Genomic DNA, 13,007 nt, shown 5'->3' on the forward strand with positions numbered 1-13,007 from the left:
ATATGGACAGTTGTACACATGTATTTGTCATGATTATATTATTACAGGTCACCAACAGCAGACATAGCAGCAGCTTATATTACTGACAAGTCCAACAGCAGTCAGTCCAGCTCTTCAGTCTTTTGTCAGTCCCACCAGGATTTCGCGGGCTTTTTTTGAAATAGTTGCGGCCTAAAATGCCTGATGTTGCATGAGGTTTTAAAAAAAAAGTTGCAGTGAAGGTTGCGGTGCTTTTTACATTTTTGTTGCAATTTTGTTGCGGGAGGAAGTGAAAGTTAAGTTAAGTTGTGATTCGACAGTCGCGCGGGGGCCAGCCAGCGCCGGGGAGAGGTCCCACAAAGGGATCCACCCGCACCGTGCGGCCGTCCCTGACCCGAGTTCAATCCCCCGGGCAGACTGCGCGGAAGTTGCGGAAAATCGCGGATTGGTTAAAATTGCAACACCACCCTGAATTCACGGGGATTCACTGAAGTTGAGTTGAAGTTGCAAATCACAACATCGCGAATTCCTGGAGGGTCTGAAATTTTTATTTCACCAAGCTCTCACCAACCACTAAAAGTCAGTCCCAGCTTTCCTCCTGTCAGCATTAGCTAACAGCAGCTACAGTTTACTTTACTGTCCATCAGGAAACTCTGAAAACTGAGTAGCAGGAGGACCCCAGTGGAAAAAACAGAAACATTTTCTCCATAAAATATGATCCAGTTTCACCAAAATCTAAATGTTTACAGTGTATTGTAGTCAGTGTAACATCTGAATGATTTCCAATCTGTTATTTTATGGTAGAAATGCTCCACAGTGTTGCTGTAACACTGTGACTCTTCATTTTTCGATTTTCTAACAGACGACCAGGTCTTCACCCATCACGCTCCTGCTGCTCCTTCTCCAGCGACAGCAACAGCCCAGCCCCAGGTCGCAGCCTCCAGATCTCTGCTTCCCAAATCCAGCCAGTCGGGTCTGCGCCCCCCGGGCTTCAGCTCCAGCCGCCTACCCGCGGGCCGCCTGGCAGCCTTTGGCTTTGTCAGGAGCTCCAGTGTGTCCTCCGTCTCATCGGCCCACTCTGCTGACAGCACACAGAGTGACCCCTGCAGGACAGCTCACCGTGAGTCCACTCATTACAAATCTGTTGACACCAGTGGTACTATTTGTGAGTTTTTATTTTTACTGTATTCTCACTTTTTCCAGCATGTGTCTGTTTTTTTTTTTTTTCACAATGTACTGGTATTTATTTGGTAATTGCAAATGTATCACTGCATCATGAGGACACTATACTGTCTTCATTGCTGGATCCCCCTCATGAATCAACCAGGAGACACAACTGAATGAAGTAAAGATATTTGGTGGATAATGTGTGATGATAAAGTCTTGATAGAAAGTTTTTGACACTTAGGCTCTAAAGGGAGACTTTTTTGTGATCGAGTGGTGCTGGCCCTGAGCAGCAGCAAGATAAATAGAGTCCAAAAACCGTGGTTACTGTGCTATTGGATAGATGTGACCAGCTGAGGAAAACGGCTTACATCCTCAGATGATGTAAGGGAATGAGGGAATGAGTGTGCTGAAGAGTGAACAGCAGGATGGAAAGAGAAATAAACTACAGTCATAAGCGTGCAAAAAAAAAAAAAGTCCTACACTAAACAAAAACCCTAAAATGTTTCCTGCTTGTACAATTAGTTTCACCTGTCTTATCTTGTGTACTTATCCTGTGTGTGGTTCTTGGTTTCAGTGTCAGTTCAGCTCTGTTGATGTTCAAGCGTTCCAGTCGTTCTTCATGTTTTATTTCCCACTCTTGTTTGGATTGTTAGATCGGTCTTCAGACTTTGGATACAGCCTGCTCCTTTACAGATTTCTTTACTTGTTTGGGCGCACCTTTCAGGTTTTAATCCGAGCCCACCTGACAGTCCTTTAGCATTTTGCTAGTAAACCATTGATCTGCACCGGTTCAGCCTCTGCATTTGGGTCCTTCTCTTTTGTTCCCAGTTTGCCTGCTTGTACTGTGACACCACATTCATTATGTTACAGTTTGCTTTCTCTTACTGATCTCCACCTTGCTTATAATTGATTCTTCACTCTGTATATAGGATGTTTCTAGACATAGCCAATGCAATTGTCTAGTTGTTGGCATTCATGTTTATGCACACGTTCCACATGACTGACTCTAATATTACTTAATTCAAATTAATTTTCATTAAAACTAGAGGTCTTAAGATTGTGACATTGTAACTAATTGCTTAATTTGCTCTAGATTGATTCTGAGATTTATGAGTAAAAAGTCCAGACAAGAAGGCAGGATGACGAATTTAGAAAAGTAGAAATGAATTCCCACAGTGTGCCCTGATAATTTATTGATTGATATAGTGAACAAGGCAGGAACCATATTATTAAAGCTAACAGCACATGATGTCATTCCTTAGACTTATTAGTAATATAACGGACTGAACTCGGCCTGTGCTGCAGATTCAGGCAGCATTAGCAGCGCAGCGCGGATACTTGTAATGGAGAACCGGAGGTGTGCTGTTGAGATTTCAATGCTGCTTGGCAGGCGGGTCTGTTAGTTGGCTGAATTTGTGGTAGCTGCATGTGTTTTTAATGTGACCTACATAAGGAATGCTTGTTCTTTCTCTCCCAGTTACAGTTGACGTAAGCACCTCCAATCTCACACACGCCAAGCCCCCTGTTATGTCATCACTCCTTTCCCTCGTCCTCTCCCTTCAATATTCATACTTGTTTCATCCCTCTTTTCTCTCTCAAATGAATACAAACCTTTTCAATGAAAACTCATTTAGGGTCTCCAGAGTTGAACATGTTAATTTTTTTTCTTAAAAAAAAAAAAATATGGAAGTTTTTTTAATTTTTGAAAAAGCTTGTAATATATTTACATTTACATTTAGTCATTGAGCTGACACTTTTATCCAAAGAGACTTCTAAAAAGGGAAACAATCAAGCTACAGTGCGACAAGGACATGTCAGTGCAGCAATAAGTACAGTGATAGTGGTAGATGGGGGTAGATTCAGCATGTCCAGTTGTTGGTAGTGTTGGAGAGGAGGTACTCTCTGAAGAGCTGGAGGTCTTCAGGAGGTTTTTAAAGGTAGAGCGGGACGCCCCTGATCTGGTAGGAACTGGTTGCACATTCCACCAACAGGGAACAACAGACGAGAAAAGTTTGGATTGCCCTGAGCATATGTGGCAGAGCCAAGCGAGGTTCATTGGCAGAGCACAGCGGTCGAGAGGTAACATGCCTCTATAAGGGCATTCAAGTTGGTGGGTGCAGAACTGGAGACTACTTTGTAGTCAAGAATTAGTGGTTTAAATTTAATGAGGGCTGCTACATGTAGCCAGTGGAGCTCGATGAGCAGCGGGGTAATGTGATCTTTTGAGTTGAGTATGTTTAGTTGAGTATGTTTAGTTGTTGAGTATGTTGTGAAGTGTGAAGCAGTGCAACCCGAGGCAACTTGATCAGAGAAGGTTAGTTGGTCATCGATCATGACTCCTAAGTTTCTCGCTACCCTGGTAGGAGCGAGATATAGGGAGTCAGTTTTGATGGCTGTGATGCTAGTGATATTATGGTGTATAGTAGGTTTGGCTGGAAGGACCAGCAATTCAATTTTTGAAAGATCCAGGTGGAGGTGGTCTGGTGGTTTGGATACAGCCTGCTCCTTTACAGATTTCTTTACTTGTTCGGGCGCACTTTTCAGGTTTTAATCCGAGCCCACCTGACAGTCCTTTAGCTTATGTGCATTCGCATTGACACCACATTCATTATGTTACAGTTTGCTTTCTCTTACTGATCTCCACCTTGCTTATAATTGATTCTTCACTCTGTATATAGGATGTTTCTAGACATAGCCAATGCAATTGTCTAGTTGTTGGCATTCATGTTTATGCACACGTTCCACATGACTGACTCTAATATTACTTAATTCAAATTAATTTTCATTAAAACTAGAGGTCATAAGATTGTGACATTGTAACTAATTGCTTAATTTGCTCTAGATTGATTCTGAGATTTATGAGTAAAAAGTCCAGACAAGAAGGCAGGATGACAAATTTAGAAAAGTAGAAATGAATTCCCACAGTGTGCCCTGATAATTTATTGATTGATATAGTGAACAAGGCAGGAACCATATTATTAAAGCTAACAGCACAGTTCAATTTTTGAAAGATCCAAGTGGAGGTGGTCTGCCTTTATACATGTAGACATGTCTAAGAGGCATTCAGAGACTGAGGTCATCAGGTGGAAATGACAGATAGAGCTGTGTGTCGATTTGCTTTGTGGCGATTTCATCGACCTTGACATTGATTTAATCAATCTGTCTTGTAGTCAGTGGTTTCTCTGTGTTTGGGTAAAAACATTATAGAAGAAAGGCTTTAATCAATGAGGAGTGCTCTAATTGTATTGCAAGCAGCCAGTTGACCAAGTGGGCTGACGTGTTTCATTTGATAACTGCAGAACCATGTGGTGCGTATTTCACTCTAAAACTATTTTAAAAACATATTTTAAATTGCAGGTGCATTGAAGTCTAGCAAGATAACTTGAAAAGTGGGTCTGTTGTCACTTGAAACTACTAAACAACTAAACATGTTGTTTCTCATTGTTGGCAAGAGTTAAATTCAATAAAAAAACAGGTTTCTCATTGTTGGCAAGAGTTAAATTCAATAAAAAAACAGGTGGGCTTATAAGTTGGACTTAAACCGTTTGGGGTCGGACATGAAGGAAAAATCATGCATCATTTTAACCAGGAGTTCCACTTTTGTGGAAAATGGATATGACTGGATGTGAAACTAATATTTTTGGATAAATAGCCTACACAAGGCAGGCTATTTATTTATTTTCTTTGTTGCATAGATACAAAATAAAACTTTAATTTACTGCGGTTACTCACAGCTATGAGGGTTACCATTTAATTTCTCTGTATGTTGTTTAACCCCTATGTATGTTGTTGTCTCCCTATTGCCATTAGGTTGACCTGATCCAACTTTCTTAATTTAATCTGGAGTGAACTTCTGATACTGTAATTAAAAACCTGGTAACTTCTCGTAATGGACCCTCCAGCCTAACAGCTGAAAATAACAAAGATTCAGTAAAATGTTCTCGTTCTTTCAAGTATTATCCCAGGATGGTCGTTAGCTGCCACACATCACAGGTCAAGAGCCAAGAAGCAAGTCAGGGACATGCAGGGACGATCAGTACGCATTCAAACAGTACACTCAGTATGTGTGTGTATTCCTTGAATAAATAGGAAGCAGCAGAAAACATGTTTTGTACTTCAAACCATTTCCATTTCATAATTTCATCACACATTTTCATCACAAGCTCAGAGGCAAACCTGCACCTTGCAGTTGTAATCCAAGAACAACAATTTAATAATTCATTTTCCTGAAATGTAAATCTGAAAGCACCTGCAAAAAAATCCTTTGGTTTTCCACTGTACACTCACAGCACACAAAACTGTTTTGGCTCAGACTTTGATTTTAGTTTATACTCTCAGTAGAAAAGAGGTTAGCTGGTAGCAGATGATGGCTGAGTGGAGTCTGTGGACTACACAGCTTTGTAAGTGCACAAGCAGCATTTAGAAAAGACGGACAGAGGACTGGAGCTCACATGACTTCCACCATTAGTCAGGAACTCTGTCAGCTATGTGCAAGTGTGTGTCTGCGTTTGTGTGTGTGGGTCTGTGGCAGTGTAGAAGCATTAAAATTATGTTAATTACATTACGCTACTCTTGTCCTCTTACGTTGGTTTTAGCCTGTGAACTATATTAGCCTCAGCTACACTGAAATGAGTGACTGAGTCTGGAGTCCCCCATTTTTATAGCTAATCAATTATATCATATAATACAGGGGTGTCCAATACTAACATTTTAAAAATAAAAAAGAACAATAACAGTTAGAACCAATTCTGCCTTTCTGAAGTCAGATAACAGAATACATTTTATGGAACATGTTAAACTTGCATGAAGTTGGTACAAATCTGAACCTCATGTTCATTTAAACATGACTTATTATGAGTAATACAAAGTCTGTTAACATTTCAGTTTAAAAAGTATCACTCTTCTCTTTCACCAGATCATTCACAAAGTGATATTTTGTGCCACATCTACAGGTACATAACAGCAGCAGTCATGTCCTTAGAAGTTAACTTTAAGCACATTCAAATGCTTCTTTATGTCAACCAAAAAAAACTCTTCCAGCCATACAGTATCTGACAATTCTAGCAGGCCATAAATAATTTATAATAATAATATTTAGATGGGGCAATTCCCTTTGTTCTGTTTTTTGCAGTGCTGACATAGGAATGAAACCTCTGACTGTTTTTTTCTTTATATTTTTTTGTTTGGTCAAAACAGGACATGGAAGTCAATGATTTCTGAGGGATTGTGTCTGTCCTGTGTGTCACTTTTTCAATCCCAAGATTTCATCCCTGTGTTAACATGACTGAAGCTGAAGTGGAGAACAAACCATCTGGGTAATTAGGCTGTCTGTAGTCAGTTAGTTGTAGTAAGTCTGTAATGAAGCATATTACTTAATGTACTGAGTTGAGCCAGAGCAACAAAAGGCTGCTATCAGTAACACAGAAGCACGGCAACTGGAATACACTCCAAGCAGTAAGATCACTTCATCTGGAAGTGAAAAATAGAACCAAAGGTTTGATTTGAATTAGACTCTGCCTTATTGATCACCATGATCTAAATATTAGAATACTCGTCCTCCTCAGTTTTTTGTTTATTTGGCCAGATGATGGTGGGTCATCTGGCTTTAACATTACTCTATTTTGAAGGCCATTAGCCCAGTTTTTAAGTTAGTGCTGAAGCCAGTGTTAAATTCATTTTATGACTGCAATGAATCTGTTGAGACCAGACGTGTCATGTTATTTTATTTTTGGGGTGGAAAGCTGTCTTTACCACGAGCTCTGTGACCCCTCAATGTTAAATAATTGCTTGCAAGGCTAAGCATTGAAAATATTCTTAATATGGTGTACACTTACAGATATTGGTTATTGTGTGACAAAATATAGTTTTCTACTGACCCTGCCCACAGCAGTGCATAGCTCTACTTCTCTACTGTAGCTAGAAGTAGATCATCACTGCAAAATACCACAGCTTTACATTTGAAGGTTCCATATGTAAGATTCTGGGAAAAAAAAAAAACTTCCATGATGACTGTGAAGGACGAAGAATGAATCTAGCATAAACAATTCATTGAATAAATAATTAAATATGTGAATGAATATTATATTTTTATATTCAGTTAGGATATTATCATCTAAATTCAAATCCTGAAATCATTTTAGGAGATGTATTTCTGTAATATTATCCAAAATCGAGACACAGACTTAAAAATGCCCCAGGTCCCAACCAACAACTGTACAACTACAGAAACTACAAAATACAAAATATAATAAATATAACAATATCTGAACTTGCCTCATATGGATATGAGCTGGTGTCCATGCTTTTTTTCAGGTGATACATTGCCAGAAACGGGTTATTTAAACAGTACCTCGGAGTAAGTCTCGTTTCAGGATTCGGATCAAGAAGCGACATGAGGAGGCTTAGGAATGCCATCCTATCACGATACTCAATGTCGCTTTTTTTGGCTGGGTATGTCTTTACTGCATCCTGCAAATTCTCAACGAAGTCGAAAAACGTGAACATTATTTGGGTTTGGATGCCTGTCACCTGTGTGAACTCTTCTGGTGACCTCAGCCTAAAGCCTGGATTGTAGGGGTCCTCATTGAGGCTGAAATATGCCCAGCTGTATAATCCAGCACTCAACAAGTCGTCTTCAGGCTGACCCAGCAGGTGCACCATAGATCTAATCAAATTATATGAACATTCTCTAGGGAAAAGCTCCCTACCAAAATATAAGAATGCCATAATGCATCCCACTCCCCACATGTCAACAGCTTCAGTCAGGGGGAGGCCTAAGGTCACCTCTGGAGCCCGAAATGAAGAAGGCTGCATGATTGTTCCAATGCTCACTTCGCTCACCCGTCTGGCCAGACCAAAGTCAATCAGTTTGATTTTAAATGTCTGATCTTTATGGTTGACCAGCATTATATTGTCAGGCTTTAAATCCGTATGGATGATACCAATACTCTTTAAAGCATCAAATGCTACCATGAGCTGATGGGTTACAGGACAAATTTCATTAAGATTTAAAGGAATCCACCTTCTCTCTTCCATGAGGTCCCAAAGGCTCCTGTCCAGCATTTCAAAGGCCAGACAGGAGAGGTTATTGAACATGAAATCCTCCATGAAACTGACAATGTTGTTTTTGTCTGGATCAAGAGTCCTGATCGCTTTTAGCATGTTTATCTCCTTTCGAATGACTTCTGAGACATTTCCATCGTCTTTGTGGATCTTCACTGCCACGTGACTGCCTGTTGTTAAATTGATACATTTGGCGACTTTTCCAAATGATCCCTCACCACTGAAGTCTATAACCTGATAGCATGTGGTGCTGCTGTACAGTACATCATGCTTCTGAACCTCACATGGGGTGGCTGGTGTGTACTTTGTGCAAGTTGAAGACATTTTTGCTGTCAAATGTTTCCAAACACAGAATAACTCACTTGTGTTCTTCTCTCTGAAGGTAAACAGAGGGAGCTGAGTGGGTTCCGCTTATAGTCTAAAAGTCTGAAAATGACCATGTGACATCAGTGACATCATCGAGGACATGAAATACAATCAGCAATTTTTTGATTATCAGTTAAATGGCTCAGGTGGTAGAGCGGGTCGTCTAGTAATTGGTTTGATTTCTGCCTCCCCGGTCCAGTTGAAGTGTCCTTGAGCAAAATATTGAACACCAAATTGCTCCTGATGGATGTGATGCCAGTGTGTGAATGTGTGTGTGTGAGCTTAGTATCAGTGTGAGAGCTTTGGATAGGAAGTGTTGTACAGCTCCTGATGAGAACTTGGCTCCTTGCATAGCAGCCTCTGCCATCAGTGTGTGAATGTGTTGTAAAATCACTTTGAATGGTCCAGGCATCAAAAAGGTACTATATTAATACATTCCATTTAATTGTTTATGTCATATTCTAGGCAAAAATATTAAACATGTAGTAGTAATTTTCTTTGTTTTATATGATATTAAGCTGACTGTTGGGTTTTTGTATTGATGATCACACAAAATGAGACGCGCGACAGCATGAACAGGAGCTTCAGGAAATTGTGATTGGCATTTTTGCTCTTTTTGGGATCAAACAAGAATCAGTTAAGAAATAATAATAATAAAAAATAGTAATAATAAATAATAATAAAGTCCATAATGAATTGTTCCTTGCAGGCTTGTTGTTCCAGAAAAAAAAACATTTTTTTCCTCTGTATTCGCATACATAAACATGAACCAGCTGCATGTGCTGACACAAATGTCACACTGGATTTTCTGTACAACACATTTTTCTCTCCTCCTCCACTTTAAAGCGTTACCTCAAACAAAATTTCAACAAATCTTAAATGTTGTGGCACTATAGCAATCGGAGACAAATGCAACATAATCAACAGTATTGAATTCCTCCTCCCTTTCCTCCAGATAATAACTTCATTTGTGCCATCTTTTCCAAATAAATTACCCCGCTAATATTTATACTGTATTATGAATCAATGAGATTCAAGCTGCTGCACCAAAACATCACACATTTATCCTCAGCAACACACATCAGACCTAAAGGACCAGTGTGGAAGATTTGGTGGCATACAGATGTGTAGTTGCTTCACCCGCTCCTTCATAGCGTGAAGGGTAAACTACATAAAACAAATATAGTTTTATGTTCTGCCATATTCCGTAAATTGAGCCCCTTAATAATCCATCACCTGCAAACTCTTTATACATTACACCTACATGCACACTTACACTGACACACACACACACTGAGCACAGGAACACCTGCCACGCAAACCAAAAGACTTGACGTTTTAAAAGTAGTGCCAGCAGCAGAATGTTCCTCTTCCTGCTGTTGCTGCTCAGGGCACGGGAGACCAAAATGGAATCAAGGATGATAGACATGAGAGGGAAAAGATTAAGGGCCTTTGAAGTTTGTGTGTGTGCGTGTGTGTGAGGGAGAGAGGGACAGAGAGAGAGAGAGAGAGAGAGAGAGAGAGAGAGAGAGAGAGAGAGAGAGAGAGAGTGTAATGCAGGATGGGGGAGCAGGAAAACGTATGTTTACTTCAGACTCTGTGTGGAGCTCGTGACCTTTAGCGGTGAGGTATTTGAACTCTCCGCTCTATTTGAACCTTAGAGACTAAAGTGAGCTGCTCTGTAGATGTATCTCTCTCTCTCTCTCTCTCTCTCTCGCAGTGTGTGAACACTTGTTGAGCATTAACCTGAGGCTTGCATGATGTGTTTTGGTCCAAACTTTCTTGGGGAAAGTTTTTTAAAAGCTTTAAAAACTTGCTGGACCTGGATTCAGTCATCATATAGCCGACTGTTCAGATTGGTCCCAGGGCAATCATGTGTGTTGAAATAATTAGAGCCTTAAATGTTTGTGTAGTGCATGATATGAATCTACTTATTTAAAATTGTTGGTTATTGTCAATTCATAACAAATACAGACAGGGACAAAAGTTAAGTAGCAGTCATGAGAGTCGATACACAATCTTCTAATCGACTATCATTTATAGTTTATTTTTACACGTGTGCATGTATGTGCGTACGTGTGTGTCAGTACAGGAAGTGTGTATGTGGTGATTGTTTGCCGTGCCTGATTTTCCTCCACCTGGGGATCTTTGCCACCTCTTGCTGTGCTCCAAAAGATCAAAGAACAGACAGACTGACAGATGAGTTTCCACACATCTTTCCACCAAGGATTTTTTAGGAGAACAGCAGCATCCCAGTATCCTTCTATAACAGTGAGAAGAAAGGCCAGGCTCAGTTGCTTGTTTTCCCCATTGATCGGGAAGCAAAGCAGACTCCATTAGGGCTCTGGATGATACAGAGAGGATAAATCATTAAGGAATAGAGCAATGGGGAGGAAGGGATTGCTGCACTCCAATAAACTGGGTTCGAGGAAGTATCCCTGGAGTTTAACTCCCAGCCGTTGTAGCTTGTCAGCCTGCTCTGATCAATGAGTAACGTGTAGATGTGTGTACCGTATATGTGTGCCTGTGCAATGTATCATGGCTGGGGAGAACATGCCATGATTTACACAGGCATTAAAACGAAACATATTTCATCATTTATTCATTGTAAACTTTGCAAAGAGTATTTCTGAGATGTTTTACCTGTGGCCCAATAACATGGGATTAAATGGAATTTTGTCTGTGGTGCTCACAGCACTGAAAACATCCTAGTTACAACATCCTGGTTACCCATGATAATCCACTGTACACACAATAGTTTTCATAGAAAATTCCATTAAAAACTATTGACAGCTTATCTGCTCTGTATTGGGCTAGAAATTCCCAAGAAAAACCTTGTAAAATACACCAAACATTATCAGTACAGCTAGATACCACTGGAAGTAAGCATACAGCCTTCCACGTATACTGTGAAACAAATCAGATTAAGGAGACCTAAGATGGAAACACACAATTACTCACGCACTCTCACTGAGGTAACCAAGGTGACACTGAGCTTAAGTGCTAGGTATGGCCTTGATTGATTCTTAACGCCTATTTGCATGAGAGTGTGCATGCAAGTATGCATATGTTTGTCTATGCATCTGCGGGTGCTTTACTCTATATGACATTGATTAACCATTAACTCAATTCTCCCTTTAGCCCAGTCGCTGACAACCCTAAGGGCTTTCATGGATGTGTGTGTGTGTGTTAACGAAAGAGTATTTGTGCATGGAAGAAATCAAGGGGATGCGTTGTGAATTCCACTGTGATTGACAGACTCCATTAGCTGATAGGAGAATCCAGCAGAAGGAGGCTGATGAAGCCTGTGCCTTTGAGCCACGCTGACTCCGCGATGGAAACTCAATCGCCAAAACAAACTCTGTGTTATTAGAGTGCCATCACCTCCATCCGTCTTCTCCTCGGGCGATAACGAAATAATGGTGAAAATCAGACCAAATGAAAGGAAGGGAAGGCTGAGAAGAGGGCTGACAGGAGATGAAGAGATGAAGGAGGGAGATGTGCGACGACGAGAGCAAAAATTCAATGAGTCAAAATGAGCGGAGGGGAGAGGGAAAATGAGAGCGGAAAGAGAGAAGAATGGAGGGATTGGCGCTGAGACGAGAGTTGATGCCATGCCCCAGATGCCATGGCTCAGATCTGGTCTGTGACTCATGCTAGCTCACTGTGAACAGATGGTTTCCATGGTGCATGTGCACGCACAGATATTCACACAGACACACACACACACACACACACAGACACTAGTAGAGCAGCAAATTAGATGGGCCAATTAGATATGGCTGCCATTCTACAGCTGAGGAGAGAAAAACTAACATGGCAGAGGCTTATTGAAGCAGCAGCATGAGCATGGGCTCAATGGGCCTGTTCATTAACTGATAAACTCCCAACGTATTTTATCCAGCTCCATGTTAATCACTGTTTATGAGCTCACCTGATGGTCCAGGACGACACAAACACTGTGATAACAGAAGCATTAAAGTCAGATAAAGGTGTAAACCTGCTCTTCAGTTCACGCAGATACTAATTCTAGTGTATTTATAGGTGTTGTGTTTTTGTTAGTAAAGGGTTAAAAGTTGATTCTACTGCTGAATTTTATTTTTTTTATCTCAAATAAGAAATCGCAAGATCCTCATCCTCTCTCCTCCTCAGAAACCCTGAAATAAATCACTTTTTGCTCCACAGCACGCATAGACTTTTCACACCAGCTGGTCCCAAAAAGATCTGTAAATATTATGTTAGAGCATTTCATCAATAGCGTTGTATTAAGGTGGGATGAGGATTTAACTGAACTATAACTTCTGGATCCCACTGGGCACAGCACTTTGTAGCCTCATACCACACAAGGAACGGTTCAGAAGCAGAGCGTTTCGCTAACCAGACTTTAACTTTAACTCAGATTCGGTCATGGTTTATTTGCTTTTACCATGAGT

At 40.6% G+C, this 13,007-nt stretch overlaps 1 protein-coding gene across 2 annotated transcripts in view; it reads left to right on the forward strand.

The window, feature by feature from the left end:
• Positions 1-13,007, forward strand: part of mtus2a (microtubule associated tumor suppressor candidate 2a) — a 55,364-nt gene that overhangs the window by 20,003 nt on the left and 22,354 nt on the right. For both annotated transcript variants that reach the window (XM_019253201.2, XM_019253202.2), the window contains exon 4: positions 842-1,099. In XM_019253201.2, the coding sequence (XP_019108746.2) occupies positions 842-1,099 (258 nt within the window). The remainder of the gene's footprint in view (positions 1-841; positions 1,100-13,007) is intronic.

The sequence above is a fragment of the Larimichthys crocea genome, chromosome XXII (genome assembly GCF_000972845.2).
Source record: "Larimichthys crocea isolate SSNF chromosome XXII, L_crocea_2.0, whole genome shotgun sequence".
In the NCBI taxonomy this organism is placed as follows: Eukaryota; Metazoa; Chordata; class Actinopteri; family Sciaenidae; genus Larimichthys; species Larimichthys crocea.